Source organism: Heloderma suspectum, chromosome 1 (assembly GCF_057233095.1).
Source record: "Heloderma suspectum isolate Gila_16-S chromosome 1, 16-S_ref, whole genome shotgun sequence".
Classification (NCBI taxonomy): Eukaryota; Metazoa; Chordata; class Lepidosauria; order Squamata; family Helodermatidae; genus Heloderma; species Heloderma suspectum.
Window position 1 is genome coordinate 441,395,866 of NC_139458.1, and position 18,752 is coordinate 441,414,617.

An 18,752-nucleotide genomic window follows, 5' to 3' on the forward strand; every position below is an offset into this window, starting at 1 on the left:
TAGAATACTTCATATGCACATGACATGGAATGGTTAAAAGTTAACCTTTTCACATTTCATGATCTCCGTGTAAATGCGGCCCCATTTAACCTCAGAACCTGCACCAAATGGGTCTGAAGCACTCCAGTGGGTAACCAAGCTAATCCCAACAGGTAAACATCACCACAGAACATCACTACAGACGAGATTGTAAAGTGAAACCATATTTATGGCTTTATTGCAAAAAATTCAACCTATGAATAACCTATGTGTTAACCCTCCCATTACCTCCTCCTGCTTCTTACTTGAATACAAAAACTTATGCTGAAGCATTACTAAGTTTCTCTAGGCATAGGAAGAGTAGAGGAAGGAGTTGAAATGAACAGAAAACTCAAGACTTGGGAATAATTCCAGTTGTCACCTCTGAAGATGGGATTCCAAATCCCCTCCTCAGATATAACCCGAGTCCCAAACTCGGAGATCACCCAAGTCTAAGAGTCTAAAGAGGTCCATAGTTACCTAAATCTGTGGGTCTGGTGGCACAGCGGAGAGAGGGAAGTGCAGCTGCAGCAGCAGCAGGAACAAAAAGCACCACCCTGGAGCTCCCATTCCCTGGGCTTGCATGTGGTTAGAGCATGTCCTCACCAATCAGAAACAAGGTGTCCCATCTGTCATCCATAATTTCATGTGTCTGGGGAACGTGTCTGGCACCATTACAGATGGGCTACTTTGAAATGTCCCAACATATGACCCAAAGTCTACCATCTGGGCATGCTGTCTTGATTGACGCACTGCTCTTCGGTAGATCTTCTTTGACCTCCCGGTCATCTTTGGCCATTTTTGGTGCTATCCGCCCAAACGCCGCCTCCTAGTTGTCGCTCGTGCTCAGGGCTACACTTCCCCTCCCAACTCGCATGGAGCAGGGACATTCTCTTATCAGCAGGCGTACACCACGAGAAGCCAAAACAGCACTTCTCCTCCTCTCAGTAGGCGTCTGAGCATGCTCAGTTCCGCTGTTCATCTCAGACACTCTGCCAGCTCATCTCTGTGAAGCCGCTTGTAAAGACCGCTGCATTTTTCCCCTTCTTCAAAGATAGTCCTACAAAATCTCAGAGCCTCAGTTAGTGAAATATCATTTAGCATAGAATCAGACATCACGGTCTTCTCGCCCAGGGGTCAAGAGTCTGGAATATAAAGCTGGTTATGAGTCTGGGGTCTTCTAGGGGCTCTTGTAGGCCTCCCCCAGATCAAATCAGCCATCTTTACTGTTTTGGGTTACAACATACATTTCAGGATGTTTACACTTCAGGCTTGTATTCAGGGTCAAACTTTGCATTCTATTTCTTTTCACACCACACTGGTTACATTGCAAAGAAAACAAGAGTACACTGTGGTACCTGAAGTCTGCGAGGTTATCTGCTAGGAGCAGCAAGAGCAGTTAAAGAAAGAAGCAATCTTTATTGACAAAAATCAAAGCAAAGGTGGATTTAAGAAATGAGATAATAAAAGTGATAAGCTATTAGAATATATAAACTTAACTATTTAAGGGAAATATATGTAGATGTGAGGGAAGACAACATGAAAAAATTGGGAGAATAACATTGCGCTGTGTCACTGGCTGCACACACAAGGCAGATGCCGCTCCAGCAGCCCACAGTCGAGTGGGGGTGGGGGTGCTGTGGGATGCTCTGGCTGCTGCGATGGTCGTGGCTCCATACTGATGCCTGGGGTGGAAAGAGCCCGTGGCTGGAGAGCGGGCCTGCCTGGAAGGGCAGGGCCTGTTGCTTACGAGTGATGATGGAACTGCCAACTCGAAGTGGAGCTGGGGCTGTCATCCTGAGCACATTGACTCCAAGAAATGGTTGTGAAATGTGCCCTGGCCCTGCTGGAGAACCTCCGCTTTGCATGCCCGGTTCAGTCCTGGCAGCATTTCCAGCCAGGGCTGGGCAACCCCCCCCCCCCCCGGCAAGCTGTCATTGCCACTCCATGGAGGGCTGTTGCTGGGCAGGACGGAGTGCGTCAACCCCTGGACGCCCTTCCAACCAGAGCAGAGACCAGCGGGCTCCCGTCACTCGCTGCCAGCCCCTGTGCATGGGCTGCCTTGTGGCTCCAGCTGCTACCTGGGCCAAGCAAGGCAGTGCTGAGGCGGAGAAGGTGAGTAGCTGCAGACCAGGGCCAGGTGGGAAGCTGCTCCCTCCCCTGTCCAGGCATGCATTTGGGCTGGGCCCCCACCACTGCCATGGGGTGAGATGAGGCACAGCTCCCCCCGCCCAGGCGGTGGCTTTTTCCCTCAGCTGCTGCTGGTCTCTTGGCTGATGCTTGCCTGGGCTGGAGGCACAAGGCGTGACCAGAGGGGGAGAGAGAAGGGCAGCCATGGCGCCCCGAGCCAAGCAGGCTGTGCCTTGTGGGGAGGCCCAGGCTCTTTCTCTGTCTCCACGTGCCGTGGCACCTTTTCCAGCCCCGCAGGTCCAGTCGTGTGTGAACGAGTTAAGAAGCGCCAGCCCAATTCAGATCCCGGGCGGGCCAGGACCCCCCCATGTTTGGGTCCCTGCCTGTTTTGTTCTCTTCATAGAATAATGGGATTGGAAGGGGCCCACAAGGCCATCAAGACCAACCCCCTGCTCAATGCAGGAATCCAAGTCAGAGCATCCCTGACAGATGGCTGCCCAGCCTCATCTTGAACACCTCCAGTGTGGGAGAGCCCCCCACCTCCCTGGGTAATTGGTTCCATGGTCGTATTGTTCCAACAGTCAGGACGTTTTTCCTGATGTTCAGCCAGAATCTGGCTTCCTGTCACTTGAGCCCATTATTCTGTGTCCTGCACTCTGGAATGATTGAGAAGACATCCTGGCCTTCCTCTCTGTGACAACCTTTCAAGTACTTGAAGAGCGCTATCCTATCTCCCCTCAGTCTTCTCTTCTCAAGGCTAAATATGCCCAGTTCTTTCAGTCTCTCCTCATAGGGCTTTGTTTCCAGTCTCCTGATCACCTCTGTTGCCCTCCTCTGAACCCTCTCCAGCTTGTCTGCATCCTTCTTAAAATGCAGTGCCCAGAACTGGACACAGTACTCCAGATGAGGCCTAACCAGTGCTGAGTAGAGGGGAACTAGTACTTCTTGGGATTTTTTCCATTTCCTATCCTTTGACCAGCCTATGACTAACTCCTGTCATCCTTCACCACTGGCTGTGCTGTTTTAGGGAGTCATAGTCCAAAACAGCTGGAGGGCCACATGTGGCCTCCCCAGCATTAGCCCCTTCTCCCCCATAACCGCCCCCCTTTCAGGGATAAACAACACCATACAGGGGAGACTTGCAGCTGGGTTGCCTGGTGATGTCATTTTTTAAAAAAAACAAATGCAGACACAGAGGGGCAGGGGCTCCCATTTGGATCAGAGCAGCAGCCCTGGACATGCATAGGTGTACTTTCCCATGCTTATCTTCCCCTCCAAAAATGGCTTCCCTGGATGTGGTTTGCTTTTATTTTCCACCTGCAGGGTCTTGATCAAATATCTTGAAAATTCTGGGCAGCAGAAATCTCTAGCGAATGCCTCCACACTCAAGAGCACTCTGTATCTGACCTGAATCCTTTTGGGCTAGGAGTGGATTCAAATACGAATAAACTCAGTTGCAGGCCAATCACATCTTTGTTCATCTCTTTCTACAGCAGAACAAGCAGCAGTTTTTGTTGCCCATGTTGGAGGCACCAATAAGTGAATCCTCCCCACTCATGCCCCGTCAGAGGTACGTTGAACCGGGGAGGGCGAATGCAACGTGCATGGGCCCCAGGCCCTACGGTTGTCCCTCTCCTTGAGCAAACTGAGCAAGAGACGAGTTCATGGACACTGTTCCTCCCCGTCCCGTAATACTAAAACGCAGACTGGGTCACCCCGTGAGATTGGTTGGCTATAGATGCAGGACAAAAGGGAGCCCTCCTTCACACAGTGCTTACGTCACCTATGGTGCTGGCTGCTGCGAGATGTGGCCAAGATGGACACTGGCTGAGGCGACTTTAAAGGGGGACAGGCAAACCCATGGAGGAGACCTGGAACTTCACATTCAGAGGCAGCAGCCTGCCTCTGAACAGTTTTTTGGGGGCAAACAGGGGGATGCTGGTGCCATCTAGCTCTGCTTGTGCACATCCTGCACGTGTCTGGCTGGCCACTGGACCAGGGGGGATTCTGGTCTGTCCCAGCAGGCCTCCTCTTGGCCCGAAATTCCTTCCAGCTTGGACCCTGGGGACAGCAGCAACAAGCAGCAGTGACGACACAGTGGTGCACACTGGGGCAGCGCGGTGCCCTGATCAGAGTGTGTTGCACATGCTGGGGAGGTCCTGGTTCAGCTCCACCCACAGCCAGGACGCTCACTGAATGCACCAGGGCCCCTCTCACTCTCTCCACTTGTAATCTCTCCTGCAGAAAGAGACCCTCCCCAGCCACTTCAGGGCTGCTTCAAATCCTCCCCCACAAAAGCTCTTGGAGAAACAGCCTTTGAGACGCCAGGAGGAGGACTTTGCTGTATTCTCTCTCAGCCAGTAGTTCTCGGTCCCTCGGCCATTATGGTTGGGACTGGTCCTCGGAGCGAACCACTCGAAACGGGGAGGTGAGGGGAACTGCTGTGTTGGGGGTCAAGGGCCCTTGCTCTGCATCGCCATCCTCTGCCCAGCCCCTGCCAGAATCCCACACCCACTCCCAGGCATTGGGTCCCAGCAGCTGATAGTTCCTCCCCCGGTAAGTGGCCACATTGCGGGCACGGCTGGCACGCACAGCGTTGTAGATCTCTCTGATGGCAGGTGGTAGGGGCGGGAAGCCTGCCTGGAGGGCCAGCTCCTCTGCGTAGCTCCACTGCCGGGTCTGGAGCCGCAGGAAGTGCCGGGCCAGCCCCCCACCGTTCAGGTGCTGCTCCAGCTGTGCCTGGGTGTCGGCCTCCATGGCGTCGGCAGAGGGGAGGGGGCAGTGCCCGGCCAGCACGGCCAGCGCAAAGAGCGCCTGGCAGTGGAAGTGAGGGAAGGGGCAGATCTGCTGGCAGAGCCCGATGAAGAACAGCGAAGGGTGCCGTGGCGGCAGTAAGTGACGGTACAGGGGGCCCACCCCGTAGTCTGTCTCCTGCAGGCCCAGCTGGGCCAAGCCCAGGAAGGGGAAGTGGTAGCGGTAGCCGGTGCACAGGATCAAGGCCTCTGCCTGCAGCACTGAGCCATCCCTGCACACCACGGTCTTCTGGGCCACCTTCAAGAGCGGGGGCACCTGCATCACCTCCTCCGGCAGCCCGCACACAGGCGGACCCTGGTGGCTCAGCACCACGCGAGTGGCCACGGGGAGCAGCTGCAGGGCCAGGTCGACCCCTGATGCACCAGCACCCACCAGCACCACAGACAGACCAGCAAAGGGCTCAGGGTGGCGGTAGCCATGGCTGTGCAGGAGGTGGCCTGGAGAGGGGAAAGGAGGGTGGGTCAGCAAGAGGTGGCTGGGGGAGAGCAACGGCCCCCCTCCCCCTACACTAGGCATCTTTGCTGAAGAGCCCCCCCGCTTGGGGGGGCAACCCGCCTCCCTCAGGTGCTCCTCCCACTCCAGCTGCTGCCCTGCTTCACCCTTACCACGATCTCCCTGCCCAGCAGGTATCCCTGCTCCTCGGAAGGCCCCGCCACAGGGCACGTGCCCGGGCATCAGGACACCCAGCAAATGGCTGGGGGTGGGGAGCCCCCATGCTCGCCCAGACAGTGACAGAGGCCCCAAGTCCCCCCCTAACGCCCCGCTTCCCATCAAGGCCCAAGGCCCTCCGAAGCAATCTTGGGGCCGCACAGCAGCTGCTGAGGAGGGACCCTTGTCTGGTGCGGCCGTGAGCTCTTCCGCCATGTGGGAGCGAAGCGTGGGAGAAGTCAGCGGCTGCAGGCCGCAAGAGACCTGGCCGCTATTTTCTGAACTTTGTTTTCCCAGCATAGCTGTTGCAGTTCAAGGTGTTTATTAAAGCCTTAATGCATAGGAAAGATTTAGTTTGTTGGGCTCTGGTTTACATACTACTGAAGGATAATAATTGATACTGTGTTGCAATGTTCGATTTTGCCTATTTTGTAATTTGTTGCAGAACCCAGAGTCAGAGAGACCACGGAGTGAAGGAAAAAGAGATTCTTTATTTAACGCGCGGGCTTAAGGCTGGAATCGTTTCCAAAGAGCCAGAAGCCCTGATTTACATTAGCACATTGGTTTTATAGACATTGTGACACATATGAAATGGCTCCTCCTCTCCCTCCCGCATGGGGTTGCAATCCTCAACATTTTTTCTCTTAGCACTATTGTTTATAATACAAAAACTGGGTTATAGGGTAGCCATGATAAGGAGAGAACAGAAGAGAACAGCAGAGAACAAGATATACAATTGTATGACCTTTGACAAGATAAGGAATTCCTGTGTCTCGTCAGCTTACAACAATATATTCAAGGGAGAAAGAGCTCAGCAAGAACATGAAGCATGAGACTGCATGAGGCTACTTAGTCTGACCCCTGATATGGCTGCTACATTCCCCCCTTAAATGCATAATTTCATTACAATTATAGCATTTCTGATAACCATACAAAGCTTTTTGTGACATACATATTACTTAGCCTCTTGTTGGGCTATTAGAGCATAGAGGGCAGCAGTTTTACTAGCTGAGACATAAAACAGATTGGTTAAACAGCGCATAAGACAAGGAACGCAGAGACATAACAGAACTTTTATGAACAATACTGGTAGAATTAGGATGAACAATGCTTTCAAGCCAGCTAAGATCTGGAAGCCAAGGGGTTAACTAATTTAGCTAATTGTTTTGTCTTATTGTTTTGTTAGCTACTATATTGTGCAGCTTGTTGATCTGTTCATCTACAGCATTGCCATTATCAGTTAAGTTAAAACAACAGAGCTTTTGGTGTGTCTCACAACTTAAATGATGAAGAAGGAAGAGGTAATCTATACCAGCTCTATTTTCTAGAACTGCACCTCTTAGATCACGCAGCTTTTTATTTAACAATGACAATGCTCGTGAGGTGGCATTTATGCATTTGGCTAAGCTGCAAGCTAACCGGTTGATTTCCAGACCATCAGCCACGGCTAAACCTGGAACCCCAACTAGTGACATTGCTAAGGCCAATTTTTCTGAGTCAGAATATAACTGCACATGACTATTACAATTTTTAGTTAGTTGGAGTGCTCGAGGCTGCCGTTGACGGATTTTCTCGGGCTACAGGGGAAGAATTGGCACCAGTTTAATTGGCGGCTGAGGCAACATGGGTGGTTATCAGACAAGTTGGCAGGAATCAATGACCAAGTGCGGGAATTACATGTCTAAAACCATCCATGAGGCAAAAGTATGTGGGCATCATTAAAAGATATGTTTTGAATTTTATTACAGTGGAAGGGGGCCAGGGATAGCTTTATATTTTCTGGAAAATTTTTGACAATTAAGCATTCGTGCACACGTAGCATTTGTTTCAGCAATGATGGGGGTGCGTAGAGTGAACTCTGTAGGGGGTAGGATCTTTGCAACCACGCCCCAATTAGCATTTTGGGAATAAGTTAAACTTACACCATAAACTCTTAACATGGTATCTTTTTGAATTTTCCCAGGATGTCTACAGACAGGTATTAGACAAGAGCTAATAAGCCTGTTTGCAGGTATACCTCTTGGCAAACAAAAATGTTTTACTCTTGTGATGTTAGCCAGGTGAAGCCAGTAATTATCAGCAAATCACTGGGACAAACTTCTTTTTCCAGGGGCAGACCCCCCTTTTTGCACCTTATTAAGGAAACACAATGCAACACTACTAACACTACAACACGCATGTTTGATCTTCTTTGGGATCTGACCGTACGCTGGGCAGCTATTCACCTGGCAAGCTGCAGTAGGGTCTAGTCCCCTTCTTCAATTCTCCAGTTGCAGGTCTGACCGTACGCAGGGGGACAGTTTCCCGGTGTGTCCACAGTAAGGTCTAGCCTGAGTCTTCTTACTGCTTTTTCAGAATGATTTTTAAAGGATTTTCAGGATTTCTGTTTACAGTCTACTCTCCCCCTCTCGCTCTCTTAACTCGTGTCCAATGTATCTAGGGTTTAACTCTAGCTGCTTTCATAGCTGCGGGGGTGGAAAGTATGACAGTTCTGAGTTCTTTCCATCTGGGAGTCAAAGGGTTATTTTTCCCTCTTTAACTCATACTTTAACTCTTGGTTGGAAAGGATGAACTTCTGTGATGGGAATGGCTTATTTTTTTAAGACAAAGCGACGCTGGGCTTGAAGACCTTTGCTCAGTGTTTGGACTTCTTGTTGCTTGCTTTTGATGCTGCTCCAGTGTCAATCATGAAGTCAATGTCACGGCCCCTCACAGTCAATGTCACGGCCCCTCTCAAGCTGTCTCCCTCTTCGCCCATTCTGGCCCCTTTGGTTTTCTCCTTTGTGTATTTGATTTATTTTATTTGGGCATTCATGCCACTAATGTCTATCTTGTCCACACTGGGCACACTGGTTCTTTTTTTAAGAATCTTCTGCCTCTGCCGGGTCTTCTTCTTTTCTTTTTTCGTTTATGTCTTCTTGGGCCTCTGGGTCGAGGGGGGTGTACTGGCGATAGGCATTTGAAAGACGCTCCAAGTACGCTCTGGGGCCTTGGTGGCACCTTGCAGCACTTTAGACACTTTGGTCATATTAACTGACTTCTTCATACCTGCCTTTCATGGCTTCTAACAGCAGGGTTTGATACTGGGTGAGGCGCTCTAGCCCCACTTGTGTTTTGGGATTCCAGCAGGGGGGGTTACTTACAAGGAGACTTTATTGGGTAACTTACAGCACACAGGCGTACTTAATGGCTGGATCAGACAGCTTCTCTGAACCACGAGCTATTGCACTAAATGGGTTTTTATACTATACATGTTACCCATGAGGCAGCACAACACTAGCAAGCATTTTCAGCATAGGCTAGAAGTGCTTGGTTCTCAGGCACAGCTTCCTGTAAACAACTTCGCTTTCCAAAGTGCTTGATAACACTTTTTATTTATTAGTATGGGAAGACAAATTTTTTCTCTTTTTTTTGCTTTCTTTTTCTTTGCTGATCTGCCTGTATTGCAGATCATGTTTCAAACTTTTTATATAAAACTTTCTGCTCCATGCACCAGCCTTGTCTCTTTATTTGTCTTTTTCAAGTTAAACTTACTTAAACTTTTCTGCCTTACACTAGTCCCACTGACACACATTTGGGATAGGCTCTTCTTCTCCTTCTAGTTACATTTTCTTCATTTTAAAGAACTATTACATTATTGTGGCTACTTTACCCCAGGTAATAAGCTCCAGGCACAATCAGCTGCTTTTAATTTACCCTGGGGGCAACTATGGCCACGCTTCTTTTTTTACAAATTTTTTTTTTTTCTTTGCCTTTTGCCTTTTCTTTTTCTCTCTTCTCTATCTGTCTTCTACTTTCTCTATTCCTTCTTTTCTACTTGCTTTTGTCTTTTCTCTTCGTCATCCATTGGGAACTACACTTAGTATCATTTGGAGTTGCAACTAACACTAATCTGCAAATATCACATATACTTTATGATATTTAAGAAATCATAAAATATACACAACAAACTTTTTCTGCAATTTAACACAATGAATGGAAAACACTTTTTGCATGGTAAGGCATGATGGAGCAGATCCAGCAATTATACTGGTCTTCTGGCTGAAAGCTCAGGGCTCATTAAAATCAAGGGACGGGCATACCCACACACGCAGAGTTCTAGGTCACCATTTTTGCATCGGCAACTCTATGCTGCATGAGTTCTGGCAGAAGGAAATCTAAAAGTTATAGATCAAACTCAGCCTGCTGTACACTGAGCTGACTACAAACATAGACACATGGTCCACAGCGATGAGAGTTCAAGTTTATCAAAAGCTTCACAGCACTGTCCATGGCAAGTTTGTGACAATTTAAAATTTTAGTTCATGTGCAGAGTGTCTCTAAAAAGCCTAGACATTGATGGAGGCAAACAGAGAAGGCTCTGGGCAATGAAGATGCGATGTTTCCAGCAAAGGCTCTCCACTTTTGCATTAGTTTAAAAAGGGAAAGTGTGGCCCTACACCCCTTCTGACAGACAAGGGCCTTTAACTTTTTAGCAAGGCTTCTGTTTAAACAGAGCGGCACAGCTCAGCTCTCTAGCCATGATGCTTTAACTTGGGCAACTCCTTTGTAAATTTTATTTTACTTCTGTCAGGTTCTCTCACAGACATTTTAAAAACTTACTCTTTTTTTTTTCTTTCTCTTCTAACCTGGTACACGAAAGCACTGAAACACTGAGTGCCGAAACTCAGGACGCTGGGGGGTGATGGGCATCGCCTTATACTTGCATTTTTCAGGCAGCCATTAATCTTCGGGGAGGCGGTGGGGTGATTTGCAGGACTTCAAAGGCAGGCTTCTCAGTTTGTTTGTATTTGTAAATCCCAAGCTCAAAACAGGACATGATGAGGTACAGGGCCACCAAATTCTTGCTTTGGCACGGGCAACAAATAACTCGGGTTAGCTTTCTTCACTGGGGTCTCAAACAGGAAAACAGTCTTAATTTAAAGTTGTAACATCACTGACAGCGTCAGCCAGCCAGCTACACAGATCTCATTGTTTTTTCAAGACAGTTGCTCCAATATCTTCTTTTCTTCTCAATCAGGTTGGGTCTCCCAGCTTACACAGTTTATTGCAGCTTTCAGGAGCATGGTAGTAGCGCGATTTTGGCTTGGCCAGGAACATGCTGTCTGGTTTCTCGGTCTCTTTAGCACACACACTTAGGCAGTGTAACACTGGACACTCAAATCAGTGAGATTTCTTCATTGCAGGGAATCCCACGGCAAAAGCTTAATGGTTACGCTCTTCAGAAATCATATAGCTGATGGTCAGTAGCTACAGGCTCTATGCAATTTTAACACAGTTCAAAGCTAAACACGGTTACCTTGACAGAGATCTTCAACGTGGTCTTTCCGCTTCATTCTGCTTTGGGACAGTCTTATGGCACACTTTTCACTCGAAGAGGGGTCTAGCCTGTGCTCTGGGGGCTGATTCTTCACCTTTATTTTCTATTTTGCCTTCATCTTCTGGGTCTTCATTTTCAGTTTCCATTTCTTAGGGATTTTATCTCAATTAGGCGAGGTGATGATGTTGCACAACTCAGAAGGTTGTGGGCAATTTTCCTGCCCCCCCTCTCTCGGCGCGCTAGGCTAACAGCTACTTCTTCGGCCTTACACTCTCACGCTCCCACGCTTTGTTAAAAGCCAGACTGTCCTGCAACATTTTTCTAATTAACAGCCTCAGATCTTGTTTTTTTTTCCTCTCAGCTCGACCTTGAGCTTTTTGCTGTTTTCTCTCTTTATTCTGAATCTTTTTTAAAAAAACCTTTTTCCTTCTTTGTTTGACATACATCTCAAGGGGGTGCAAGGTTTGCTTCCCCCACCACCCATAGCCTCCCTCCTAAATTGAAGACAGACACAATTAGGGAATGGGAATTGGTCAGTGAGTAAGGGGTCTCACTGGCCGACACAAGAGGATTTTTCACATCACGCACTTTGCTACTGGCCTGGGCACCCGGACGGTCAACGGTATGCTTCAGAAACCGCAGTAGCCACTCACACAATCATCAATCTCTCCACTACATCCATATGTCCCTGCCACCCACTTTTCCCACTTTTTACCAGAGCGGAAAACGGCTTCCCCAGCTTCCTCAGCTTCCTACTGAGTACTGGCGTGCTAGGTACTGGCGCCCACTCGGGGGTGTGATCAGGCCCCCCTTCTACCCGCAAGGAGTAGGTTCTTTTGTATACGTATACCACCAACACTGACCTTCTTCATAAGGCGGGGCCCTCTTTTTTTCTGCCCAGTGGCCTTTCTCCCTAAAGGCGGGGCCCTCTTTTTCCCATATACTTGCCTTTCTCCTGAAGGCTTCCAATGTGGGTTTCAACTCAATTGCAGCTGCGATATAGGCAGGGCTCAAGTTCCTTCCTCCGCTTCCCAAGGTTCTCTTGCTGCTCGCTGCCGTTTGGGCGATCCCGGTGCAGGCTTTCTCCCATTCACTCGACAAAAAGGTCGGTGGCGCCAAGAAAGGGAGGCATGCGCCGAGCTCGTCTTCCCGGTGCGGCGATCAAGAGCAGGCAACTGCCACCTGTCTGGCTCAGAGCCTGCCACATCCGAGTCATGGCACCATTTATGTTGCAGAACCCAGAGTCAGAGAGACCACGGAGTGAAGGAAAAAGAGATTCTTTATTTAACGCGCGGGCTTAAGGCTGGAATCGTTTCCAAAGAGCCAGAAGCCCTGATTTACATTAGCACATTGGTTTTATAGACATTGTGACACATATGAAATGGCTCCTCCTCTCCCTCCCGCATGGGGTTGCAATCCTCAACATTTTTTCTCTTAGCACTATTGTTTATAATACAAAAACTGGGTTATAGGGTAGCCATGATAAGGAGAGAACAGAAGAGAACAGCAGAGAACAAGATATACAATTGTATGACCTTTGACAAGATAAGGAATTCCTGTGTCTCGTCAGCTTACAACAATATATTCAAGGGAGAAAGAGCTCAGCAAGAACATGAAGCATGAGACTGCATGAGGCTACTTAGTCTGACCCCTGATATGGCTGCTACAATTAATCTGAAATATTATGTTCATATCAGTGAAATGAATTATGATTGTAACAAGGTCCTATTAGAATGATGTACTGGTATGCTTTTTTGTTGTTGTATTGCTGTTTTGGTAGCTGCTTCGGGCACTTTTTGTGGAAAAGCGGTATATCAATTAGATGAAGATGATGATATGCCTCATCATGTCAAGGGACCCGAGGAAGCTGCATCATATGGAGTCAGGCCTGCCTTGGTCTGTCTAGACCCATAATGTCCGTGTGGACCGGCAGTGGCAGCTCTCCAGCACTTCAGGCAAGAGCCTTTCCTAGCCCTGGGCCCAGGGCTCTTCCCCATTTGTATGAATGACTTGGAGGAGGAGGTGCAGGGAATGCTGATCACATGTGCAGGTGACACAAAATTGGGCGGGATTTTTTTGCAGCCACATCACATTGAGAAGACTGAGGGGAGATATGATGGCGCTCTTCAAGTACTTGAAAGGTTGTCACAGAGAAGAAGGCCAGGATCTCTTCTCGATCATCCCAGAGTGCAGGACACGGAATCATGGGCTCAAGTTCCAGGAAGCCAGATTCCGGCTGAACATCAGGAAAAACGTCCTGACTGTTAGAGCAATCCAACAATGGAACCAATTCCCTAGGGAGGTGGTGGGCTCTCCCACCCTGGAGGCATTCAAGACAAGGCTGGGCAGCCACCTGTCAGGAATGCTCTGACTTGGATTCCTGCAGTGAGCAGGGGGTTGGACTCGATGGCCTTGTAGGCCCCTTCCAACCCTACTATTCTATGATTCTACTTGCAAGGAAGCTCAAAGTCCACGTGTGTCAGTTCTTGTTTATCCCTCCTCTAGTTTAGGGCTGGGGAGAGGGGATAATGGAGGCAATGCAAGAGCCTGGAAATAGGGCCACAGACCTCCAGGAGGGACTGGGACATGGGGGAGTGGTAGAAGGAAGCCGTTTAGTTATGATTAGGCAGATGGGGAGGGCATATCAGCTGCCTTCGTGACATGGTGGGAGGGAACCAGCTTATTTCTTTACTTATTCTGGAGTCTGGATGAGGTGACCCCAGGCTCTGGGGAGGATGTGGAAACCGTTCATAAAACTAGGCGTGATGCCAAGAGTCTCTCTTTCATACGACACTACAAGTGAGGGAGTCACCCACAAAAGTGATGGGCACAAGATTCAGGAGAGAGAAATGAAAGTCCTTATTCACACATGACAGGATGAACAGATTGCCCCGGCTGCTGCAAATCATGGCGCTGGCCCCTGGCGTTCAAGAGAGCCAAGATGCATGCACAGAGGAGGAGGTTTGTCACTGGCCCACAGTTGTGAGAGAGATAAAGGACCCCCCCATTCAGAGGGGGGGCCTACTTGGGAGCAGCCATGGGAGGGACAGGGCTCCAGTGCTTCTGCCCCTTGGGGCTCGCCAGTTGGGTGACTGGCCACGGTAGGAAACAACGGGCTGGACAGGCAGCCCCCTTTGCTAGGAGCCTCCTCTTATATTCTCAGAGTGGGGGGATCTGGGCCTTACCTTGGAAACTGTCCAGTCCAGGGATGGCCGGGACAAAGGGGCGGGCATAATGGCTGCAAAAACAAGACCGTCAGGGCATCAGCTGCAGGGAAGGGGCAAGCCCAGCATCCCAGCCTGCCCTCCCCCCACCTCCCCTGCCTGATTGCTCCACAAAGGCATCAGGGAACACACCTGGCCTGGCCTTCATTCAATGGGGGGGGCAGTGGCATCCTGAGGATGGTCCTTTGCCCCCTCCCGACCCCATCCTGGGCCTGGAACTTTGCTTACCACACTTGGAAGCAATGAACACGGTGCCCAGTTCTGCCCTCCACTGACCCCCCAGCTCTGCTCCCATCCCAGATCAAGCAGGACTCACCCGGTGCAAACCATGACAGCATCAAAGTGCTCTGTGACTCGCTGTGCTGATTCTGGTACCCGCTGGATGGCTGTGACATCCCAGCCGCTGGGGCTGCCCATGCCGCTCCACCCAGGCCTGACCTCATCCACCTGCCACTGGAACTTGGGGGCGGGGAAGAGAACAGGTGAGTGCCAGCAGCCACACAGGTCCAGGAAGTGTCCAGTCTGGGCCCAGCAGTGGGCAGGGAAAGCCTTTCCTGTGTGGAGGAGTCCCAGGCCTTCTGCTCCAGCAACTGGTACCTGGAGAAGCTCCAGCTCCAAAGAGGCCACAACAGCTTACAGAAGGTCTGACATGCGCCCCTTTGGAAAAACTGGCTTGGAATCTGCCACGAGCAGCCCTTTGTTTCCAAAGCATGCTAGTGGGGCTTCTGCCTGCCTGGAAGATCCCCCTCCCCCCGCAAGCCCTGGATCTGTGGATACTGACTGTGATTATTCTATGGCAAGAGAGCTGTACTCTGCACATGCTCAGGGGCACTCTTAACATTGCAGTGAAGACAGGAACTGAGTCCTGAGCAACACACAGACCTGCCCCAGTCCTCAAGGAAGCATACGTGCCTCTGTCCCGTGCCATGTTCTGCTTCCAAGCCCCCACCCTGCCTCTCACCCGAATATGGTCCTGGATGCCAGAGTGTTCTGCGTAGCTCTCCAGGTAGGTGAGCACGTCTGAGTGGTGCAGGAATGATGGCAGCAAAGGGTCGAAGGGGAAATCAGGAAAGGCCATCACTTCTTTGGGCAGGTTGGTCCTGGGAGCAAGAGCAGGTGCAAACCCTCGATGAGCTCCCCTCCCCGCTGAAGAGAGGTGCACCGGGGCCATCCTCCAGGCTCAGAGGAGCCCCGCTGGGGAGGCTGGCATGCACACAGGCCCTCGCAGAAGCAGGGGTGCCATGTGCCACAGTGGCTACCTGAGGTCACGGTACATGCTGGAGTGGATGGGCCATCCCTCGGTGTCTTCCTCGCTCTCCTCAGTGTAAACCCAGGTGCCTCCAAGGTGGACAGAGGCCTCAAACACCACAGGAGGAGCAAAAGTGTCGGGGGAGGCAAGGAGGTGCCGAGCGGCACAGAGGCCAGCAGCCCCCGCCCCAATCACGGCCACGCGCAGTTTTGCTGATGCCATCTTGCAGGAGGAACTGGAGGCAGGGAGGAGGGAGAGAAGGGGAGAGGAATGATGGGCAGTGGTAGGCTGGCAACCCCCCTCCCCCACTGGCTCTACACCAAAATGTGGGGCTGCTTTCTACCCACACAGCCCCCCCGCCTTGCTTTGGCCTCAGGTTGCAACAGAGAAGGGACATTGTGCCCAAACTCCATAAGGAGATAACTGGCAGAACTGCTTTGACAGCAACACTTTTAATAGATTATTTCATTAAGGACTGAGTGGAGGAGAAGCAAACAGATAGGGTGCTTGTGTGGGCAGAATAGGCAGAGACTAAGCACTGTGAGAAGAGACAAGGGCCCAACCCAAGGAGGTCCTGCACATGGCCATGTTCCGGTTGCAAGGCCAGCAACAGACCTGGCAAGGCCAGTAATCATTCAAACGAGGTCTAGAACCTTGCTTTCATTTAGCAGGAAAGCTGAGATTCTCAAAAGCCACATGCTTCTCCCACAGGCCACATTCTGTACTAAGAGGTGTGCACAGAAACCTGGAATATGGAACACCCTACGTAGAGGTACCTGTGGGGTTTCCCCCACTTTTTGCATGTCCAAACAAGCAATATGATCCCACATCTTCCAACCCAGAAATGCAAAGTGTCACAGCAGGGCGTGGGGAGATCCCAACAGAGCAAGTGAGACAGTACCTCCTAATTCTCTACTTGCACAGAATTCTTCATCAGGTATAGGTGATTAAAGCAAAAATCTAAGAAAAAAAGAAAGAAAAAGGGCTGTTTTGTAAGGCCATGGAATTCTCTGCAAACAAAAGATGGCCAAGCCTGGACCATGAGCCCTCTACACTAAACAGCAAGCTGCCTGGGAATGACCAAGGACACTTAATTCCAGCAAGGGACACAAAGAAGTGGCTCTCTAAGGCATCGCTCCATCTCCACAGCTGATGTCCAGCAGGTGTGTTTGAAAAATACACGAAGCAACAGCGCCCCAAAGCCGCGGCTGGAGGAGCATGAGATACACATCCAGAAAGCCCAAGCAGGGCAGTCCCAGCACTGGTGCTGCTTTGGGGGCCCCAGTGCGGACGGGGGGCAGTCGCTCAGGAGGGCGGCTGCGGGCCCCTCGTCAGCACATGGCAGGAGGAAGAGCTGCAAGAGGCGCGTGGAGCCCTCGGAGCCAGAGAGCTGCTCTGCCTACCTGTCCCCTCCCGGGCGAGCCCCGCCGTTGCCCTCTGCACCCTGCACCTGGAACAGACCCGCAAACATGGTGATGATTAAACCGTCAGATGGGCTGTGTCAAGCTTCCCCCTCTGACCTCGTCCCTGCCACCAGTTAAGCAGCAACATAAAAAACTGGAACAAGCCAGCACAGCGGTAATTATCAGAAAAAGAAATAAACGGACCAACCCTCCTTCAGAAGTTATTTTGATGGACAGCAGAAGAATGCAGAGCTCCAGTCCGCCCGCCCCCCTTGACCCGTTCTGGGCAGTAGGAGATTGACCAAATAAGCAGCCAACACAGCGGCTTCCGAGGCTTCCCCAGAGCTCCCGACCAACCCCAGAAAGGAAAAAACGCCGCCTCACGGGGCGGGCTTTAGCCCCACCGCCCCGCCCGCCCGAACGGCGCCCTGCACGGCTCCCCGCCTCGCCCAAGCTCGTCTCTGCAGCCTCCCCGGGCTGCAGAGCCGCAGACCGCGAGCTCCGTGGGGCGCGGCCTCGTCTGTTCGGCTGACCCTGCTCCGCTGGGCACCGCGGAAAGGGATAGCTCAGCAAACACGACGAGGCCGAGGCCGAGGCCGGTCTCCCTGGGTCCTGCCGACCTGGCCGCGGAGAAGGCCTCAGCCTCGGCTCCAGCGCAGCACGGTTCCCCGCGGTCCCTAGCCGGAACGGGCCCTCGAGGGCGGCGGCCTCCGCGGGGAAGGCGCTGCTTCACCTCCGGGGCGGATTCACGGGCGGGCACGCCGGGCTGGAAGGCCCCGGGGCCGGGCCTCGACAGCTCCCACCCGGCGACCGCAGGCGCAAGGCAAGGGAGGGAGCAGCCCCTTCCCCGAGCCCCGGCCGCCTCCACCCCTCCAGGCGAGACGAGGGAGGCGCTCCGCACTGGCAGGCCCTTCGTGACGCCCCGGGGAACGAACGAGAGGCCCGCCGGAGGCTTCGCCAGCGAGCGCCCCTGCGCGCGGCCCGCTCCTCGCCGGAGAAACGGCCGGGAAAGTTGGCGGCGCGGACGGCCGGAAGGTCCGCCGAAGTGGCGGCGGCCGGGCCAGGCACCGGCCCTCCTCGCTGCGAGCCGAGGGGAGCCGCCGGGCGTCCTCCGGCTGGCTGGGCGCGGGCGCCGAGGCGGCGCCCCGCCGAGGGGAGCCGCCGACGGGTTCGGCGCCGCTGAGGCTGCCGCGGGCGAAGCCTGCCGAGCGAGCGCGCTGCGCGGCCGCTCGCCTGCCAGCAGCGGAGGCCCTCGCGAAGTCCCGGCCGGGCGGCCCGCCGGAGCCTCCGCCTGGGCGAGCCCGGGAGCTTCTCCCCGCCTGCGATGCTGGGGTGGGGTTTGCCGGCGGTGCTCGACCTCCGATTCGAGGCCGCCGCCAGGCGCCCACCTGTTTGGACACCAGCGCGGAGCGGCTCTTCCGCCCTCCGTCCCCGGTCGAAGTCACAGCCCAGCGCGGCGCTCCGGGCAGCGGGGGCGGGAGGGGGAGCCGCCCACAGGGCTCCTTCCCCGCCTCCCGCCACACTACAGCCCTGGGCAGGTGACGCTGACCGAGTGTCTGTTCTCCCTACCGATGGGCGGGCTCCCAGCTGCTGCCGAGCGATGCTGAAATTGGCTGCTGGTTCCCAATTCCTTGCTTGCGGAAGAGAGCTCAGTCTGGACAGTCATAGCATCATAGAATAGTTGGGTTGGAAGGGCCTACAAGGCCATCGAGTCCAACCCCCTGCTCGGTGCAGGAATCCAGGTCAGAGCATCCCTGACAGGTGGCTGTCCAGCCTCGTCTTGAACGCCTCCAGTGTGGGAGAGCCCACCACCTCCCCAGGTAATTGGTTCCATTGCCGTATTGCTCTCACAGTCAGGAGGTTTTTCCTGATGTTCAGCCGGAATCTGGTTTCCTGTCACTTGAGCCCATTCTTCCGCATCTTGCATTCTGGGATGATTGAGAAGA

General features: G+C 52.3%; 2 protein-coding genes across 3 annotated transcripts in view; one reads left to right on the forward strand and one right to left on the reverse strand.

Moving 5' to 3' along the window:
- GPN1 (GPN-loop GTPase 1) overlaps positions 1–3,615 on the forward strand; it is a 44,479-nt gene extending 40,864 nt beyond the window's left edge. Inside the window, exon 14 of the mRNA XM_084841753.1 lies at positions 3,472–3,615. Within this exon, the coding sequence (XP_084697879.1) occupies positions 3,472–3,479 (8 nt within the window). The 3' untranslated portion in view covers positions 3,480–3,615. The remainder of the gene's footprint in view (positions 1–3,471) is intronic.
- Positions 1,420–18,249, reverse strand: LOC146360443 (uncharacterized). Of its 2 annotated transcripts, XM_084841319.1 has the most exons (8): positions 18,195–18,249; positions 16,807–16,853; positions 16,305–16,363; positions 15,414–15,638; positions 15,116–15,254; positions 14,471–14,613; positions 14,116–14,168; positions 1,421–5,399 (listed from the first exon to the last, which is right to left on the reverse strand). In XM_084841319.1, exons 4-8 carry the CDS (start codon positions 15,623–15,625, stop codon positions 4,531–4,533), a joined length of 1,416 nt encoding a protein of 471 aa, XP_084697445.1. In that variant the 5' UTR covers positions 15,626–15,638; positions 16,305–16,363; positions 16,807–16,853; positions 18,195–18,249; the 3' UTR covers positions 1,421–4,530. The 2 variants fall into 2 exon arrangements, with proteins under 2 accessions (XP_084697390.1, XP_084697445.1); XM_084841264.1 differs by lacking the exon at positions 16,807–16,853 and having other exon boundaries at positions 1,420–5,399.
- Between the last annotated feature and the right edge of the window lie 503 nt (positions 18,250–18,752).

Coding starts and splice junctions, on each gene's coding strand:
- LOC146360443 (XM_084841264.1), bottom strand. CDS start 15,625: ATGGCATCAGCAAAACTGCGCGTGGCCGTGATTGGGGCGGGGGCTGCT. Junction 14,614..15,115: donor GCATCCAGGACCATATTCGG/GTGAGAGGCAGG, acceptor CCCGCCCCCAAG/TTCCAGTGGCAGGTGGATGA. Junction 14,169..14,470: donor GCTGTCATGGTTTGCACCGG/GTGAGTCCTGCT, acceptor TTGTTTTTGCAG/CCATTATGCCCGCCCCTTTG.